Source organism: Parasteatoda tepidariorum, chromosome 2 (genome assembly GCF_982258835.1).
Source record: "Parasteatoda tepidariorum strain Cologne lab strain chromosome 2, Ptep-v5.0, whole genome shotgun sequence".
NCBI classification, from domain to species: Eukaryota; Metazoa; Arthropoda; class Arachnida; order Araneae; family Theridiidae; genus Parasteatoda; species Parasteatoda tepidariorum.
In genome coordinates, this window is record NC_141756.1 from 5,511,076 (window position 1) to 5,530,439 (window position 19,364).

At 24.3% G+C, this 19,364-nt stretch overlaps 1 protein-coding gene across 6 annotated transcripts in view; it reads left to right on the forward strand.

Annotated features, from left to right (window-relative positions):
* Nucleotides 1–19,364, forward strand: part of LOC147814391 (uncharacterized) — a 118,481-nt gene that overhangs the window by 53,751 nt on the left and 45,366 nt on the right. Inside the window, exon 5 of one of the 6 annotated variants that reach the window (XM_087156802.1) lies at nt 15,611–17,692. The exons of 3 other annotated variants lie outside the window; for them this stretch is intronic. In XM_087156802.1, coding sequence (XP_087012928.1) covers nt 15,611–15,960 — 350 coding nt within the window. In that variant the 3' untranslated portion in view covers nt 15,961–17,692. Of the gene's footprint in view, nt 1–1,455; nt 1,741–8,660; nt 12,152–15,610; nt 17,693–19,364 lie in introns of those variants that run through there. 2 more of the 6 variants (XM_087156807.1, XM_087156805.1) reach the window with 2 other exon arrangements.

The window sequence follows — 19,364 nt, forward strand, 5'->3', positions numbered from 1 at the left end:
TTTAGGTATTTAAATTACTTGATAGTTCTTGTTGTTCCAACTTTTGCCTTCTTTTGCTAACGAGTTGTAAAATTGATCTATGCAAATTAGATTTTATTCAATATTGTGAGAAAATTTCTTAATTTAAAACTTTTTTAATTACCTATTATTATGTATCTTATACTTAATTATAAGTATAGAGTGCTAGTATACACTTCTAGTTTATACTTTAAGATATCTGAAAATTAGTACTTCTAAACAACTGTAATATTTCCATCACATTCTAACAAATTGAATTTACTAACTGTAAGAATTAAAACTGGTTTGATGTAAAAAGTATAATTTTGTAAAAAAATATATTGGTATTTCCATATTGTCCACTCTTAAATTGTGTTTATTTCCTAAATTTTTGTTACAGGATGTATGATTTTTATTTGACTAATTATAGTGTAAACAGTTCAGATAAATCTAACGAAAAGTTCAATTTTTTTAATTGTAAATTTTCTAGAGCTTTGTGTTTAAAACTTATGTAGCTAATGTAGAGCTTGTTACACTAAATAGTGATGCTACAACTGTTTTCAGGTCTAATGTTCTACAGAAATAACCTTTTTTTTTCTTTCAATTAAAGTTATTCTGACTTAACTGTAATGTAGTTTGATTTTTTTTTTATCATTTATTTATCTTATTATTACTTAGAACTGTTATGTTGTGTCAATTTAATATTTGTTATAAAATATCATGCTTAAGAGCAAAAATTAATAAAATTATTGATATGTATATATATAGGATAAAATATTTAGAAAACATGGAAAAAATAAATAAATATTTTTGAAAAGAAGGAGAAAAAAGTAAAATGTTTTTTAAAAAGTATTTAAAAACTTTTAAAAAAATTAAAAACCGTATAACAATACTAGGAAGCGATATAATCTTTATCAGTTCACGTGATTATATTCACAAAAAAGAGTACTTTTTAATATTCTCTTTTTTGTGGATATAAACGTGTGAACTGATGACAAGATTATATCTTTTCTTTATTTTATTTACCAGCTTTTTAATTTTTTTAAATTTTTTTAAAATTTTTTTTGAAAAACTATTTTATGTGTGGTTTTAAAAATATTTATATATTTTTTCCATGTCTGCTCTAAATTTTTAACTTATTTTAAGAGTTCTATGTACTTGCAGCTTATGCGCAGTAAATAAAATTTATTATTATTTTTCTTAATTTTCTTCGTTAATCTCTCTTTTCTTTTATCCTTTTTGTCTTTTTTGTGTTATATATAAATATATTCTTAAAACGATAAAAAATAAATAAATTAAGACCTCCGATTTTTAGTTACTTACCGATTTGCAATGTTGGCTTTACCTGTATTGTTTAGTTTAGCATATTGATCTTAACTTTTTGTTAGAACATAGTAAAATCATTATGTTTGATTTGAATTTTATTCTTTGAGACTTTTATTTGTGCGTTTTTTTTAGATGATTATCCCCTGCCCATCCTTCTTAGTTCTACAAGTCTTGAGCAGTTCTCTTACTACAAGAACTCTGATGAAGTTTATCCCTGTCAGATCTGTTCTAAAACATTTAGGAGCTTGCAATCATTGAAACAACACATGAATATCCATTCTGGGAACACATTATTTTGTGATCTGTGTGGAGCATCATTCAGGTGGCGATCATCAAAATCAAACCACATGAAAAAGTATCACCCTAACAATTCATCATCCTCAACTGTTAATCAATCCTTAAAGTGTTAATTTTTTTTACAAAAGAAAAGAAAACTACTTCAACTCAGAATAGGTAAAAATGCTTTAGAACTTTGCATGACTGCTTCGATTAAGAGAGTTGTGCCTTATAAAGTTTTTAGTTGCGTCTCAAAGAATTAGAACTTTGAAAATACTCAGGCAGATTGACGTTAACATTTGAACTTCAACCAGTTAACTGTAAGTGTATTAAAATGTGTGACAGGAAGCAGAAATGATTGTTTCAATCGATATAGACAATATTTTATACTTAAATGCTTAGTAATTAGTAATTTAGTTTAAAGTGTTTTAATGCTTTGTGTGCAATGCATTTGTACTATTTTGACTGAAAACTTTATATTAAAATGTAGTTGATGATTTGGAAGTAATAAAAATGTTTAAAAAAAAATGGAAGGGCGTGTTTATTTTATTTTTATGTTTGGAATTCAATATTTTTAAGCATTTACTTACTTAATATAAATGTTTATTTATATGTTTGTGTGTAATGTGTTTTAATTGTCATGTAAATAGTCAGGTAAGTGAGTAAATCATGTAATCATGAGAAATAGACTTTAGTATCTCATACTTTGAAAAAAGTATATATATATGTATATATACGAGGCTCATGGGTCATTTTTTAAGTGAGAACTATTTTGCAATAGTGTAAGAGAAACTGTATTTATTAACGTAAATTGTATCACAAACTAAAATACGAACATTTATTCACGTTTTAACAGTCACTAAGTCATGGCAACAGATTTTAGGTCAATGAGCTTTGCCATCTGGCTGTTAAACCAGTGAGTAATAGTTTCTTTCTACATGCTATCATTTTTCAAGTGCTTTCAACCAAGAAATTTCTAAGTTTTGGAAACCAATAAAAGTCTGATGGTGCTAAGTCAGGGCTGTATGGTGGATTACCCAGTACTTTCCATTCATAAAAGTAGGCCTTTGAGATCGTTCTTTATCATGATCGTTCTTTATCATGTTCTTCCTTCATTAAAGAATCTTCACCATAAACTTTAACAAGCTGCAGGTGAATTTCAGCTAGACGAACTTTTTTTTGCATTTAAAAACCGAATAACTGAACGCACTTTTACAATTGGCGGGATTAAGTTACTGACGAAGCGGTATAACCATACAACCAACATCCGTGAAACGAAATGGTGTAGGGGGAGACTTGATGAGAATTTTCGTCCTTGAATTGACCTCACTTGACATGATGCACAGACACTACGCACAATCAGTTCTAAATTTAAAAGTGACCCTTATAAATATGCAGCTAGAAACCTATTAGTTTCTAAAAATTTTAAGTGAATGTGTCTACTATGCTTGTTACAAAAATTCTGCTTTAAGCAAATAGCTATAATTTTTTTTTTATTAAAAAAGATATTTATTTGCATGTGTATTGTTTATTTTTAAAAAAAACATTAAATTCTGGAACTTACTTGAATCCCTATAGTTCTTGTAAGTTATTTAAAATTTTATTGTTTTAAATTAAATTTGGGATTAGTTCTTGCAGCTGTAACTTTATTTGCAGTTGATTTCATTAATCCCATACATTTATACTTCAAATTTGTTTGTATCAATTATATATTTAATAACATTATTACCTTTGAATACATGGCAATTCTTTGTGCATTGTACAATATATTGAAGCTAAAGTTATAATTTTTCTATATTTATCAATATTGTATTGAATGTAACTTATGTTAAATGTTTAAGAAAAATTTTTTTATACAGTTATAAAATAGTTTTTTAAAATTTTTTTGTTGATCTTAAGTATTGGTATTTATATCTCTTTCTTTTATTATTAACAACTAGACTGTATTTTTAGGTTCATTAAACTTTACAGATATAGCTAATCATTTAAGTTGTATTTCTACTGTTTTTTGATAAATTTTTTCATCCAATGTATCGGACATATTTTTTTAATTTCAGAATCAATGTAATTCGTCAAACATGCAGACTTCTATCATGAACACAAACAATATTTTAACAAATTCAGTACGTTATTTCCGAATTGAAAAAATATGTTAGATATAGTTGACTTTTTTCACCAACTGTATCTAACATATTTCTTCATTTCTGAATATTATACTGCTTAACCTACATAAATCTGCAGACTTCGAGCCTAAATGCAAAGAATTGCTTAGAGAGTTAAAAAATTGTTATATACTTAAAAATGATGCTGAATCGGGGGGTCAGTTTTTCAGTTAATTGGTGGAATTCCGTTTCTTTCCTTCAACTTAATAAAAAGAATCCCCTGCCTCAAAGAAAGTTCTGCTTGCCAAAGACAAAATAAAATCCCCTCTAAAAATATTTTTATTTTTTAAAAGTTGTTTATTTTTTGGGCTTTTTCTTTGTAAACGCGATTTATAATTTCATCCATGCTATTTAAAATCTCACATTGTGATCCATATTCACGCAAAACTCTCATCTATTTATCGGGTGTATGTTATAGTTGACTGATTTTTATATGAGTCGAAAAATGACCGACTTGGCCAGCTTTAATATAAAAAAGACATTTATATTTTTAAAAAAGGTGGTTTTTGCCAATTTACATTATTTTTATCTTTGGTGTATTTATCATAAAAGCTATTGGTAAAATAATTATATGATATTGTGAACTATAAAAATTTCTATTAAATATTACTCAGTACGCAATTCTTTAATAGTACTTGAAAAGTACTATGAACTACTTAATTGTTAACCACATAGCTAGAAGGAAGAAAATATATGCATCCATATGTACAAAAAAGATACAGATCTGCTTTGTTAGAGTTTAACAGTAAGAGGATAGCATAATAACATTAGTAATAACTTATGTTAAGTACTTTAAAAGTGTCTGTATTGAAATAAAAAGTTAGTGAATTCCCTTAGCTCTTTTTTTTAATTGCTTGAACATAATTATTTGCTCTTAGATTGATTTCCTTGCCTACCATAATATAAAGTATGTAGAGAAAAATAATTTCATTTAATATTCAAAATTTTACAAACCACATTAAATTAACTGAAAGGAACCTTACATAAAGAATTTGTCCTCATTAAATGCTGGTAAATATTTATTTTGATTGCTTAGCTTTTGAGCTCTGTCAAAAATTTCAAGTATTTCCGAAATTATATATATTATTTTAACTGGACTCGTTGCGCTTGCTTACAGATGAGTCAAAAGATTGCATCATCCAAATTTGAAAGCTCACTTGTGCTTTTGAATATGATTAGTACAATCTGCACTTCTGTCTAAATGGAATTGTTTTTCCCCAGAACCGATCGTAAATTTTTGTTTCACTGCGTAAAAATAATAATAAATAAATAGTCCCGCAGTGGATTGATCATAAAGATACGATTCCCAGTAGAACACCGAAGTCAAGCATCAATGTTTGCGGTCAGTAAGCGGGTGGGTGACCACTTTGAGCAGCCTGTGTAGGGACTGAGGGTGTGCGATATCGGTCCTCGTTAAACTGAATCAAAATTGTGATCGGAGCATCCTCAGGGATGTTTCCTCGACCAGAAATTGAACATTGTGAACATTGAATTTTATGAGATGATTGATTTTATAAACCAGAATGTCTACACTTAGGAAAGAAAATGTTAAGTGTATGATCAGTGTATTTATAAAGTTAAACTTTATAAATGCACTAAAAACTCAATTGATTGCTTTATTCATATTTTATTTCTACTGAATCTACATTTGACATTGTTGAATTTTTAGTTAACCATGAGCTACATTTTTTTATTTAATAAATGGAATAATTATTATAAAGAAATTAATATTTTTTTTATTTTATATTTATTATGAGAAATGTTTTGTGTTTTTGTTTTATAAATTAGAAAATGTTGTTGGGCTTGTATAGTTATGAGCCATAATGAGCCATTGACCCGAAGAGATGTATGTTTAGTAGTACTATTCAAGCACAGTAATTCAAAATTTAATTGTTAATATTTTTATGCTTTAGTTGATATTATTACTGTTAATATAACCTGTGTACATCATTTAAAATAAAAAAAAAAATTCTAATGTAATCATGTATTACTTTAGAGTGCAAAGATTCTTTATTTTCTATTTTATTGTTTAAAAATAGTTATGAAGCTTATAAGTTTAAATTATCTTTTCCATCATGAGTTACTAACATTAAAAAAATAAAATTATATTTTGTAAATCTGAAATCTTTTGTGTGTGTGCTTTTTTAATGAACATTTGCTATATTCTTCATAAGTAAAGTTTTGAATTCATAATTTATTTTAAAGAACTTACTGATGCCATTTGTTTTGCATAGAAAACATATTTGAAAATATTGTATTTCTAAGTATAAGAACATGTTATACTCAACTGTAAGTAAAGAAAGTCTATTTATTTTATGAAGTTTTTGAATTAGGAGGATAATATTGGTAAAAATGTTTTTTTCAAACAACATCCAGATGTTTCTATATATTCTCTTGCAGATTTTCTCTAATTCACTATTGTATATTTCAGCTATTCAGAGCACTTTAAGAATTTTTCTTCATTTTCTATACTTTTTTGTTTCCTTTTTAATTTTTTTTTTTTATCAATTAAACGCCTTTTTTAAATGTTTTTTTTTTTCACATTAGAGTTGAGTTCAAAATTATTATTTTATCATGTTCTGTTCTTTTTATGTTTGTTATTAACTATGACTTTTATTGTAATTTTATTAGACTTATTTTATGTAATTGTTTTGTTTTATATTTATGATCAGATTTATGCATTTATCTTTATTTATCTTCACAGAATTAATTTATAAAGGTAACAGCGGGTTCGTTGTTATAAGTATAATCTTTATATCTTAGTAATTCTTTCGAATATAAGATTTTTTGCTTTTAAAAGAATTTGTACTTTTTAATTTTTAAGTCAAAGTTATTTAAATTTTGCTTAGTTAGGAATTACTTATACTTAATTAATTATTTTTTAAAAAATGATTTATTTATTTAATGTATATGTTTTTTTTAGAATACTATATATTTGTAAAAGGGTTATTAAAACACTAATGTAATAATGGGTAGCTTTCATAATAATGGATTTGGAATTTAATTTTAAAAATTAAGTAGTGAATATTGTAGATTTAACCACACGTGAATTAATGTCGGTATTTTTGAATAAAACACATTTACTAATATTGTGTTTTCGCTTGTGTGTTTTTAATAGGCAAAAATTAAGTTGAGTATTCTACTTCAAATTTGTAATATTTTTTTTATATTCTATGTAATTGTCTAATTTTTTTTAATTCATGTATTTAATTAAGTCTGGGAAGCTAAACTTACCAACATAAGCTGTAATGCATAATTTCATATTAGAGAAGTATTTGAAAATTATTATAATTTGAGCAGGATTGTGAAATCAAATTCCCAAAAAATTTATAAACTTAAGAAGTATGTTTTATTAAGAAAAATAAATCATTATTAAAACAAAAAAAAAAGTATTGTCACATATTTCAATAGTAAATTAATTAATTTTTAAAAGTAAATTAATTAATTTTTATTACCTCTACGTCAGTATCTATTGCCCTAGAACTAGTTTGCTAGTGCCTCTTTTTTTTACAAAATAAATTATTATTGAAATAAAATAGTATTCTCTTGTATAGTCCAATATTAATATTTCTTTTAATATTTCCTATAGTTAAATATACTTTGGATCGAAATTTAATCTATCTTCTATTTTATGAACCAATACGCTAATACCCGACTGGCTTTAATCTTTGCATTCTTTGCTTAAATTCTGTTTAATCATAAAAGGAAACGTTGATGTTTAGGAATTGAATTAACTAACAACTTGTAAAAATCTTGAAATGTATAAATCATTTAAATATTTGTCTTTTTGTGCATAAAAATTTGGTTAAGTTATCCAATACCTATATAAAACTTAATTCTTCATAAATTTAAGCAACAAATATATTTCCTTCACACTTCTTAACCACTAATTTAATTTTTTCTTTTGAGAGCCTAAAACTATTTTGTAATTTTCACTATCGAACAAAATGTATAGAACCTTATAATGTTTAGATGTAATAGGTTACTTATTATCAGAAACATCAGCATATTTAAAACATGTTAAAATTCATAATTTGTGTTGAATTATTAGGGAAAGATGATTTGTAGTTATAAAATGGCAGTCATAATTTAAAAGAATGTGATAATAAGTAAATTATATTTATAACATAGAACATATATTGTACCTCTATGTAATAAATGTTGTCCAACACTATACGTTTTTTTTTAAATTATCTTTTTATTATACGTTTGCTAATTTATAAGTAATGTGTTTTGTAAATATTATAAACATAATAAATATTTTTATGAAATACAACAGTTATTGAATTTGAAATTATAATTCTTTATATTATAAGTAATTTTATTTGCTTATTTGAAAAAGATTGTTTTTGTGGTTTTGTTTTTATAAAAGGGATAAATTTATATCCTTTTAATTTTTTTCTTGTAATCTAGCTATTATACATTTACGAAAATACTTTATGTACTTTTTAAACTCTTTCAGATATTGTAAAATGTTATGTTACTTGTAAATGTTAAAATCTACCTTTTCCATTTTTAAACTTGTTTTTAAAAATATTTAACTTAAACCCATTTTAGTAATTAATTTTTAATATTAATAATTGTGTTTGTTTAAATAATAATTTTTACTTAAATTTCTGTTATCTATAACATGACTCTTGTTATAGATAACATTAAATTACTTCTATGATTAAATTGACTATAATTTGATTAATTATTCATTTTTTAATTCCATTTTTTAAAAATAATTATTCAAACTCTTAAGCTTAAATAATTTAACTTAAACAAATGTTTTCATTTTGTTTAGATATGAATTCTCATTGTGCTTCAAGTTTAGTTTATTATTTGTTTACAATCTTCAACGTTTAAAGACAGCTGTATTAAATATTTGAAATTAAATTGTTTTGTAATATTTTATAGCTTATCTTCTTGGGTATCAAAATGCAATTACTGGAACGCAAAAGACGTACAGCACTATGCCGTTTTGTGATATTTGCAATAAGGTGTTTTCTAGACAGAAAAGCTTAAGACGTCACCAACAAGTAGTTCACGCTCCGTGCCCACAAGCATTCGCCTGTAATTGGTGTCCAAGAATCTATAACAGGAAAGATAATTTGAAGCAACATATTTATCTAAGTCATCCACATCTCGTGAATAAAATCAATAACATTTGATGCTTAGAGTAAGCTAATTAATTTATTATTTAACAGCAATGCCTCACATCTTTTTGATGTCTTTCAAGTTTAATATAAGGGTAAGAGTTTTCAAGCTTGTTGATCTTTCATCTACAATATTTATTTTTTAGGCAGAATTTATTCATGTTAAATTTTTGAAGAATTTCTTTTAATTTATTTATTATTATTATTTATTTGCTTATTTTCTGTTTGAAATTACCATGCATTATAAATTTAAGATATTTATATATTTTATTTTGATGTTCTTTCTGCTGTCAACTAAAAAAGCTAAATGCCTTTTGTATGCATTGATCATGGAATCAATTTTTTTTTAAAAATTTTACTTATAGTATGTAATTTTATTTTTTATTCCTAAAGTATGATTTAATTTCGGTAATAAATTAAGTATTTTTACTTGCAAGTTTAATAATAATAACCATTAAATTGTGATCTCATATAAAACTTTTATAGTATTTGATAATGTTATCAGCATTCTGTGCAAAAATGGTTTAGAGACTTCAAATTTCTTCTAAGATGTCAACAGTCTTTATTAGTTGAATTTTTCCTAGACCTCACAAAAACTTTTTACCAGGTCTTGGAGTCAGAAGACACTCTGGTTAATTATATATCAGGTCTTATTAATTAAAAGAAAAAACAATAAAGTATTTGATTTCACGGAAATAATCTAATTAAATGTTTATAATTTATGTGATTAAAATTATTAGTTGAAAGAATATTATGACAATTATAAGTATTTAAGTTATAAATTATCACAAAACTAATTTATGACATTTTAAGGGCTTTTGAGCCTGTATTTAATTAAACTAGAGTTTTTATAAAATTTAGTGACCTTATCGAAAAATGAAGCTTTTAAATTATTTGAAGATAAAAGCACAATCAGGCAAGATAAAAAGATGAAATTGGGTGAAAATAATTTCATTTGTTACTGTATTGTGGCTTTATTATAAAATTATTATATTTATATATATATATATTATTATTTCCATGTTTTATGGTTTGATACTTGTATTGCAAATTGTTTGATTGTAATGATATAACATTTTCCCCTCTTCCCCCCTTCAAATCACACCACTTGAAACTACTATTAAAAATTTTGTTTTATTACAAGTGCAATTAAATGGCTGTGATGTTTAGATAGTAGAGTACAAGACACTATTTTGACTATCTACCTGTGTGATATAGATTGGTTACTTTTTGTCTATTTTTTCAAGAATGTTTCTTTTAATTCTAAAATGAATGCCTAGAAAATTATCTTTGTAGAATGTTAGTTTGTATAATTATGTCTCATATTTCTTTCATAATTATATTGTTCCAATTTATTTTAACAGGGATCAAAACTATAAATATATATATCTATCAGATTAATATCAATGTTTTATAGTTTTCTTAATTTGTTTTGATTTATTATTTATTTTTTTACATTTTATGCTTCGGCATTATTTGAAATTCTCACCACTTAATTTGAATATTTTAAGATAAAAAGCTCTTGAGTGTTAAGATTAATTTTTATTCTCTTCTAAATACAACTAGTTTGCATATGAAAAAAAAATTTCAAATGAGAATGTGAATAAAGATCATTTTTTGTCTTGGTAGCTACTTAAAAAAAAAAGCTCACAACTTAATCTCCTAATTTATAGTTTTAAAATGTATATATTTTTTGTTTTCTAGCTATTCGTTGAAAACTATGAAAACCTGTGTCACAGAGATGCCATCTTGCTAAGCTTGGAAAGATATTTTTTCATAATGATAGCAAATGTTGTGTTATTATGATATCTGAGATCTGGTTTAATAAATGTTATTCAAGTTAATTTTGGTAACCGCAACATATACATTATTCAAACTTGCCTATTCAACGCCACTTACCATGTAGTGAAGGTTTTAAAGTATTTTCAGAACTTTCTAAAATTCAGGAAATTTAATGGTTAATTCTCTATCACATTAGAAAATATTTTACAGAAAGCAGAGCAGTTGGTATCCCTGATATTATATCCTCTAGAAGTTTTAATACTTGGTTTTTGTAAATAAATGTTAAATATTTTCCAATTTATGTGTTTTACATATTTTGTAAGAAATAATATTGAAAAGAAATTAAAAAAACAATAAGAAAAATCTCAGTCAGTAATAGAATTAATATTCAAAATTTTCATGCACTATGTTAACATGCTGATGGATCTTTTCTATTCAAAAATATTCTCTATAATAAATTTCAACTGCCATGTCATTTATTTTCTTGTTATATAATATTCATTATTATTTCAAATTGAATTTTTTAAAATCAATTTTAAACCTTTTTCTAATAATTACCTCAAATTAGAGTATTGTTGAATTGTTATTTTGTATATACCTAATTATGGAACATTTTCTCTAAGGGTATTATCATCTAATGTTAAAATATTGGATAACTGTGCATTCTTCTTTTTTTTTTAAGAAAAAAAAATTAAATATGGTAAAAATAACTTTCAGCTTCTTCAAAACTAGTAAATTATTGTCTGAGAATAATTTGGTAAACTTAAATTATCTAGATATGTTTTATTTTTTCAATAATAAAAAATGAAAACCAAAAGTGTTAGCAAATGGCTCTGAAAAGGTGCCATTTTTATTACAGAAAATATGAATAGAATTTTCCTGTATTTTAGCACTTTCACACAAACTATATTATGCCATGTTTCTCATTAGTTATATCTAATTGTTTTTTTAGAAGCAATCTACTGCTAATCTTAATGTAATTTAAAAATAAAACTTAAAAAAATATTGTTTTAAAGTGAATAATTTAAAACAATAAATTAAATAATTCAATAATTTTTAAAAGAAATTTTTTTTTCTTCTCCTTAAAATAAATTAAATATGAAAATGGTAAATACAGGTTCATTTGCTTATATGCTTCATTTGTTTTTAAAAATAAGATATTTCTGTTACCAACTGTCATTTTTATTTATTTTTCTTGAAATATATATTTTAGATTTGAATTGTTAACCTCATACACCAGAGAGTATAACTGCAATTTATTAAAAAATTGTAATTACAGCATTCGTCTAATAGTTTTGTTATTCTTTGAATATTTACCGTTATTTTATATAATTTTTTTTTATTGTAAAGATATTTGGAGGAATATATATAGAAATATTGTAAAGAAGTATCAGGGTTGTGCAATTGTAAAACTATTCTTGTTTCTTGTAAATAAGTTCAAGTTATAATAAATTTATATTCAAATTTACGTACTTTTTTTTGTTTATTTGAGTTTCATTTAGACAACAACATCTTTTTTTTATGCTTACTTTAAATTGCTTTCTGAAATTTATTCAGAACATTTTTTGTTGTTTTATTTAATTGTAAGTAATGAACAAACAACAAAAATGATCAGTTTTATTGTAATCTTCATTATCAATTCTTCTTTTGTTACTAAGATGATTCATGCATTTATGGTGTTTATGCATGTCTTTCTGATGAAGTTATGTATGTCTTTCTGATTTGGTCTGTCTGATATAGGTCTTGTTTCAGTCAAATGTTAATAAAAATAGATCAAATTTTTCAAGCTAAATTGCTTGCATATATATCCCAGAGAATCAGCTTTGGCAAACTTTAAAAATTTATGCAGTTATAAAGTTGAATAATTTTTTTTTTAATCTTTTGAAAATGTATGAAAATTTAATTTGTCTGGTTGGAAATAGATAACATTTAAAGCAAGAAAAATAAGTCTAAAAATATATTAAAATTTTCTTTAATTTATTAAAGGATTCTATTAAATGTAGAATTATATTTTAATACTTTTTTTTAAAAAAGTTTACGAGATCCATTTAGGAAGCATAGTTTTCCCATCTGTAAGTTTGGTTTAAAATGCTGGATCTAAAGCATTTTAAAAACTGTAGTCTACTGTTTTTAACCTTATTCCTGCTATAAATGTATGTGTCTTGTTGTGTTTTCAATATGTAACATACTAGTTAGCATTTCCTTTAATAAATTTTGAAATTTTTCAAAGTTTTGAAGCAATTTAGATACTGTATTGAATGCAAAAATATTTATTGTATTTGATCATTTGTTTTAGTTAGGTTTTTGTTATGATACGCATTATGAAAATTCAACATTTTGCTTAAGGTATTTAACAATCAGTTCAGTTGGTAAGTATTATTAATTATAGTTTTAAAAATTATCAGTGATATTTTATAATTGATTAAGAATTTGATTCTCTATTAATTTATACCAATTCTTAGTTAAATTTAACCTAGTTGTATACTCTTAAAATAATATAGTCATATAATTTAGAAATTATTTATATTCCTTAGCTCAAGTAATGTTTCAATGCGATTATTCTTATGTACAAAAGAAAAACTTATAATTATAAATTTTTTAAAAATATTTTTATGATAACTTTTATGATTGTAATAGGAAACTGTTTTGGTTATGATCTTTAAACATTTCTTATCTGTTGATATGGCTTGTCAGTTGATTAAAATCTGCAAAAATGTCTGATAATCTAAAATGTCAAAGTTATTCTAGCATTTGGTAAATTTTTCTAGCATTCTAGCATTGTTCTTGGATTTGTGTGCTTTCTTAATACAATCTTAGATAACACAGCATTTTCACTCATTGTCATAGAGCTTATGAACATTCTCCTAGTTTTTTTTTTCTGATTTAAATACAGTTATACAATATAAGGAGTATGGTATTTTATGAGAAGTTTTCTATTATGACAAATTTTCAGTTCATCTTCAAAATGCTAATATCAAAGATTAAAAAACTTTTATGCTTATAATGAGTTGAAAATTTCTAGACTTTCGCTATTGCGACAAAAAAATTTTTTTTGGAGGTAAATGCATTTTCTATTGTTTAAGTGAGAGTTGCTAAACAAAAAAAAGGTAAAATGGAAGACATTTTTATTAGTATCGTATGTTAATACAGCTAAGGGAAAAATTTACATAATTTTTTTATCTATCTACGATATTTACCCTTTATGTTTGTAAAGCAATAATGTGGGCTATCATTTTCAAAGTTATTTTTCTTTTCTCAAAAGAAAAATTCTGCTATTTTCGGTAAATATGCTTCAAAAGAATGTGTGTTTTTATTGACCACATTTCGACTGTTTACTTCCCTTTCTGACAGCTTAACAGTTTACTGTTGAAATCAACATTTTGTGTTATCAATGATGTCAAATGCTGTTGTACTTCATTTCTTGTTTTAGTATTTTATACTGCGATTTTAACATTAAAGATATGTATATGTATGCTCATAATAATAAGCTCACCATAAGGATAATTTTTTTTCTATTGTCACTTTGTTGGTATAACAGACTCCATCTGTACCTTAAAAATTAAATGATTTCAAAGCTTAGATTTTTGTTTTGGCAAATTTGCAGTTTTTGTAAAATCAATCCTTTAGAACCAAATGATTTGTAAACAACAGAAAAATTGTTAATGGTATCTGAAGGAATCATTTAATGCAAAATATTTTTTCTAATTTAAATGAATTTTTTGAGTTGCTAAATTGCTTGTGTGGAATAAGGTTAAAATAACTGCTTTTTTTTATTTCAATTTTGTTGTTAAAATTGTTACTTTAAAATAAATATTTACTGCAGAGTTATTTTACACCATTATTAAGACTTTACTCATGGTTTTTTAAAATTATTTAGAAGTGGAAATATTAATTCAATTAGTTGTAAGATATCTCTTAAGATACATGTGTAGTAATTTAACTTATAATTATTATTCTATTTTTAGTTATATTTAATTTACTTTATTCACTGTTTTAAAATTATGTATTAAAACTTTTGTTTTAAAAATACTTCAAATTATTATTGAATTTAATACTTATATGAAATAAAATTCATTGTACTTTATAATTGCTAGTTTTTTAAAAATCTACTGTTTTTATTATTTATAGTGCTATCATAACTTTTTTTATTAAATTACCTATTTATGTAACTATATATTATTTTTAGTTTAGATTATTGTTATATACATTTAGACTATTATCATCTTTCTTGTTTGATTTTCAAAAATTCAGTCATTTCCTTAGTAATTATATATAAGCTTTTCATAAGCTAAAAATTATAGAAACTGATAAATTTGTTGTAAAAAAAAAATAAACAAACTAGCATCTCGAAAAAACAAACTAGGGTAGAGTATAATCTACTTGCAAATTCATGTTTTTAAGGTCTAATGTTTAACCTACTTTGTAAATTTTTAAACTTTATGAATTGTAAAGTGGAATAGAATATTTTAGCTTGTGAAAGGCTTATGTGAACGTGATTGTGTGTGAGTTATAAACCTTTTTTACCTTATCTTTATTGAATTTCTTTTTGTAAAAAAAAGAAGAAAGATCATTTAATTACCTTCTCAAATGGAAGAAGATACATTAAATTGAAATTTTTTTTTAGATAAAATGCATTAAAAAAGATTAATCAGTTTTCTCTTGAATAATTATAACCATTTAAAAACTTTTAAATTATTATGGTAGGAAATTACTTGTGATAATCTCTAAATCAAATATGACAATTTTTAGCTTAGCATGCAAATCTTATCCGCAAAGAATTAATTTTTTGTTAATCTTTTAAACTTTAATTTCCCCCACGATTAAATGCCAACACCACAATCACGCAGTTTTGCATAACCTTGAAATCTTCATGCTTACTATGACTCAAATAATGAAATGTAACTGATTCTGTTGTTATTATATCTCTAGCTGATAATCAATTGGCAAATGTTGAAGATTTTTTAAGGAAATATACTAGCTACTTACAGCAAATGAGGCATCCTTCTGCAGTGGCGTTAGTGCCTGCTATGGAAAATGTTTGCCCAATTTGTTTAAAGACTTACTCCACCAAGCATAGTATGAAGAGACATTTATTGATGCACAAGCCATTCCACCGTAGATTCCAGTGTCAAATATGCCAGAAATTTTTTAATTGGCCTGGTAATCTTAAGACTCATATGCAAACTGTTCATATGCAGCTGCCTTCTAATAGTAGACCTAATAGAACTCCTTCATCAACTTTTAGTGCTTCAAATTTTAATGAAAATAGAGACTCTTAACACTCATTGTAGGTTTATGAATTTTTCAATTACGTTAATTTGATTTTGTTTCAAATTTGAGCACCATAATTAATTGTGGAATTTTAACTTTTTCAATTGTCATTGTTTTTGTCATGATCAAAAACATTTATATAAAATCTGAACTGATATTTATAAACAATCAAGGCCTTGAATTTTTTTTCCAGTTTCAAGAAGTGTGCAACCTCAATTACAATTTCATAATATATGTGTTCTCTTAAATATAATTACAAGTTCCTGTTTAGAGGAATGCATTATTTTTTGTTATGCAATAATTGTTTTTTAAATAGTGTTTGCCAAACCAATACTATTTCATGTATTCTGAATATGTTTTTTATATTTTGTGACAAAATTTTTTCCTTTTAATTATAAATTCATTTAAAGTTCAGAAACCGGAAATGTTAATTAATGGGAAAAAAACTTATGCATTCGAACAATTATAAACAAAGTATAAAATAATATTTATTTGTTCAATCATCATATATGTGCTCAATAATATTAATTTTCTTTCTCTTTTGCATTTCATTACTTTTTATTAATATGTAGTCTTATAATTTCTTTTTAAATATTTTTAATTGAGAGCAAAATTGTAAAGGGAAATATTATATTTCTTCTGTATTCAGCTAATCTTACATGTGAGAAAGTACTAATTATACATATTATAAAATAGTTTTTCCCCTTATAAACTTGCATGTCCATATGTATAATGTATTCCAATATGATTTTGATTTGCTTTGACATTTTTTATTTTTTTGTCATTTAAAAACATTCTTAAGTAAATAAACTCAGTATTTTTATCTCAATTTGATAAAATCCATTGTACAAATTTTTAGTATAAAAAAATAAAAGTTCAACAAAATAATTTGCTAATTATGTCTTAAAACCTTTTACATTAACAATTTTGATGTTTATATGATAAACGAAAAGGTAGTCTTCCAATGTAATGTTCTTTCATTTATGTAACAAGCCAGCAACTGTACTGAATATTTTAATAAAATAAAAGCTTAAATTGTAAGCTTAATATTATTGTTTTTAAATTCTAATTTTATTGTTTATATAGCTTTTCATATTATTACTAAAATGTTTCTGATGAGTAGATTAGAACCTATACTGATTAATGTAATACTTATTTATTATTCGTAATTGAAAGTTCTTTAGTTTAGCTAGTAAGTTTTGCCATCTCAATCAAAAACAATTTTTGATTTATCAAGCAATAATGATCATTGTTTTTCATGTAATCATAAGGATATCTGATCTTGCTGTTGTTTTATGAAAGTTGTATGATGTGAAAAGATTTTTACTTAATTGTATTTGATTTAATATAAGTATGAATGTTTTTTTAGATCCTGTTTTATAAAACATATTTATTTCGAAACACATTTAATATTCAATGTATCAAGACTGATTATCAAGTGTAACTGACCTATATTTTTATTACTTCATCCTTTAAAAATTTTATTAAAAATATATAAGAAAGTTTTAAACTCATTTTTATTTGATTATAAAACATATTTAGCATTTAATAAACCAAGACTGATTATTGTGAAGTGTAATTGAACTATATTTTGAATTTTTATAGCTTCATCCTTTAAAAATGGAATTTTCTTGGATAAACTATTTTTGAAATATTATACTGTATGTGAAAATCTCAATTGATAGCCAAAGATAATTGTAATTGTGTTATTTTCCCAATAAAATTATGGTTTAAATATTTCGAATGTATTGTTAATTTTTTTAAAAAATAAATAAAGAAATCATATCTATTCATAATTTTATTTCTTAGGCTTTATATTATATTATTATTTATATTAAGCTTTAAATTTTGATTTGTCATGTTTTAGTTGCATATTTTATTTGCTACATCTTTCATTAGTTAAACAATATTTCCTTAGACACACATATATTGCTTCTTGAAAAATTGTTATATCTTTTTTCACAATGAAGACGTTTGAAAACTTTAATACTAAAGTCATAAAATAAAAATGAATAAATAAACTGTGGGCCTCCATGTAGGGCAACAATGTATTACAATCACTGTGATTTTAATTGTTCAGACCAATTTTTTTTTACTGGTTGTAATTTTTTTATAAATAAATTAAAAAGTGTACACTAAAACATGCATCTAATAAATTTTTCTGAAAATAAGCTTTACAAGTTCAGTAAGCTTTCAATATTCAGTTCTTAATATTTATATGGAATATACACAAATTATAAATTCATTTAATTTGAAAAAGTATGTTATTAAATTTCTTTTCCTTTATCATTTCAAATAAATGTAACTAATTAGTTTGCAATCTTGATATGAACTCAGAAATAAAAATGTGAGATTGTTTGTTCATTAAAAATTAATGATAATAATGTGGGTTAATTTCTACTAACGAAGTTAATTAATGCTATTCTAAAGTGAAAAACAACATAGCCACCATCCTCAGTGTTTAAACACCTTTTAATGTTTTGACACTGAGGTTCTATCTAGAAAAGTGATACAAAAACATGTTCATTTCTGTACTTGATTTGTGCTTTATTCAGGTTATTTTTTACTTTAATCTACGTAGCACAAAGCATACCCTGTTCTTTTGAATTAATGTTATTGTTTGCAACAGGGTGTTTTGTCTTTACAAGTTATTCTCATTTATGGGGCTTATGAAGTTTTGTAAGTGGACAACTCATAGTATGAATTGTAATCCCTTATTTAAATTAAAATCCTTAACTCTTAAATAATTTGATAATGAAATATTGTTTGTTTATGAATAATTAAATTTCATTTCTTTCCTTACCCTATCGCTTCTCTGTTTAATATTTTTATCCTTTACATTTTAAAGAAGCTTATTGAAATATCTGCTTACTTTAATTGATTTGTTTTTAAATTCATTTCATAGGTGAACATGAATGTAAGATTTGTTCTGCAAAATTTTCAACCAAGTCCAACATGTATCGACATATCAGATCTATGCATATTGATGCACCAGTATTTCAATGTCCTATTTGTGAACTTACTTTCAAAAGGCCAGATCATTATAAGCTTCATCTTTTTAATTCTCATAACATAGTTGCTTAGAAGTTTAATGGTGTTATACTGTAAATATTATTTTTTAAAATAAAACTGAATGAACTTTTTACTTTGATTTCAGGTTATTGCTATCGAAGATCTAAATTTTTTACACTCTTTTTATATAAGTTTCATTAATTACCTTGAATCTTTATTGTGTGTGTGATTTTTTTTCCATTTAATTTGTTGTGATTTTAGAGAAAGATTCTTAATCCCTATAATTATAGTTTGGTTTTCGGACTTGAAAAAAAATAGATTTCTAAAATGAATTCTATGCATAAATATTTTTAAAATTTTTAATTATTGGCTGAAATTTTTCTGCTGTAATCTAACTGCT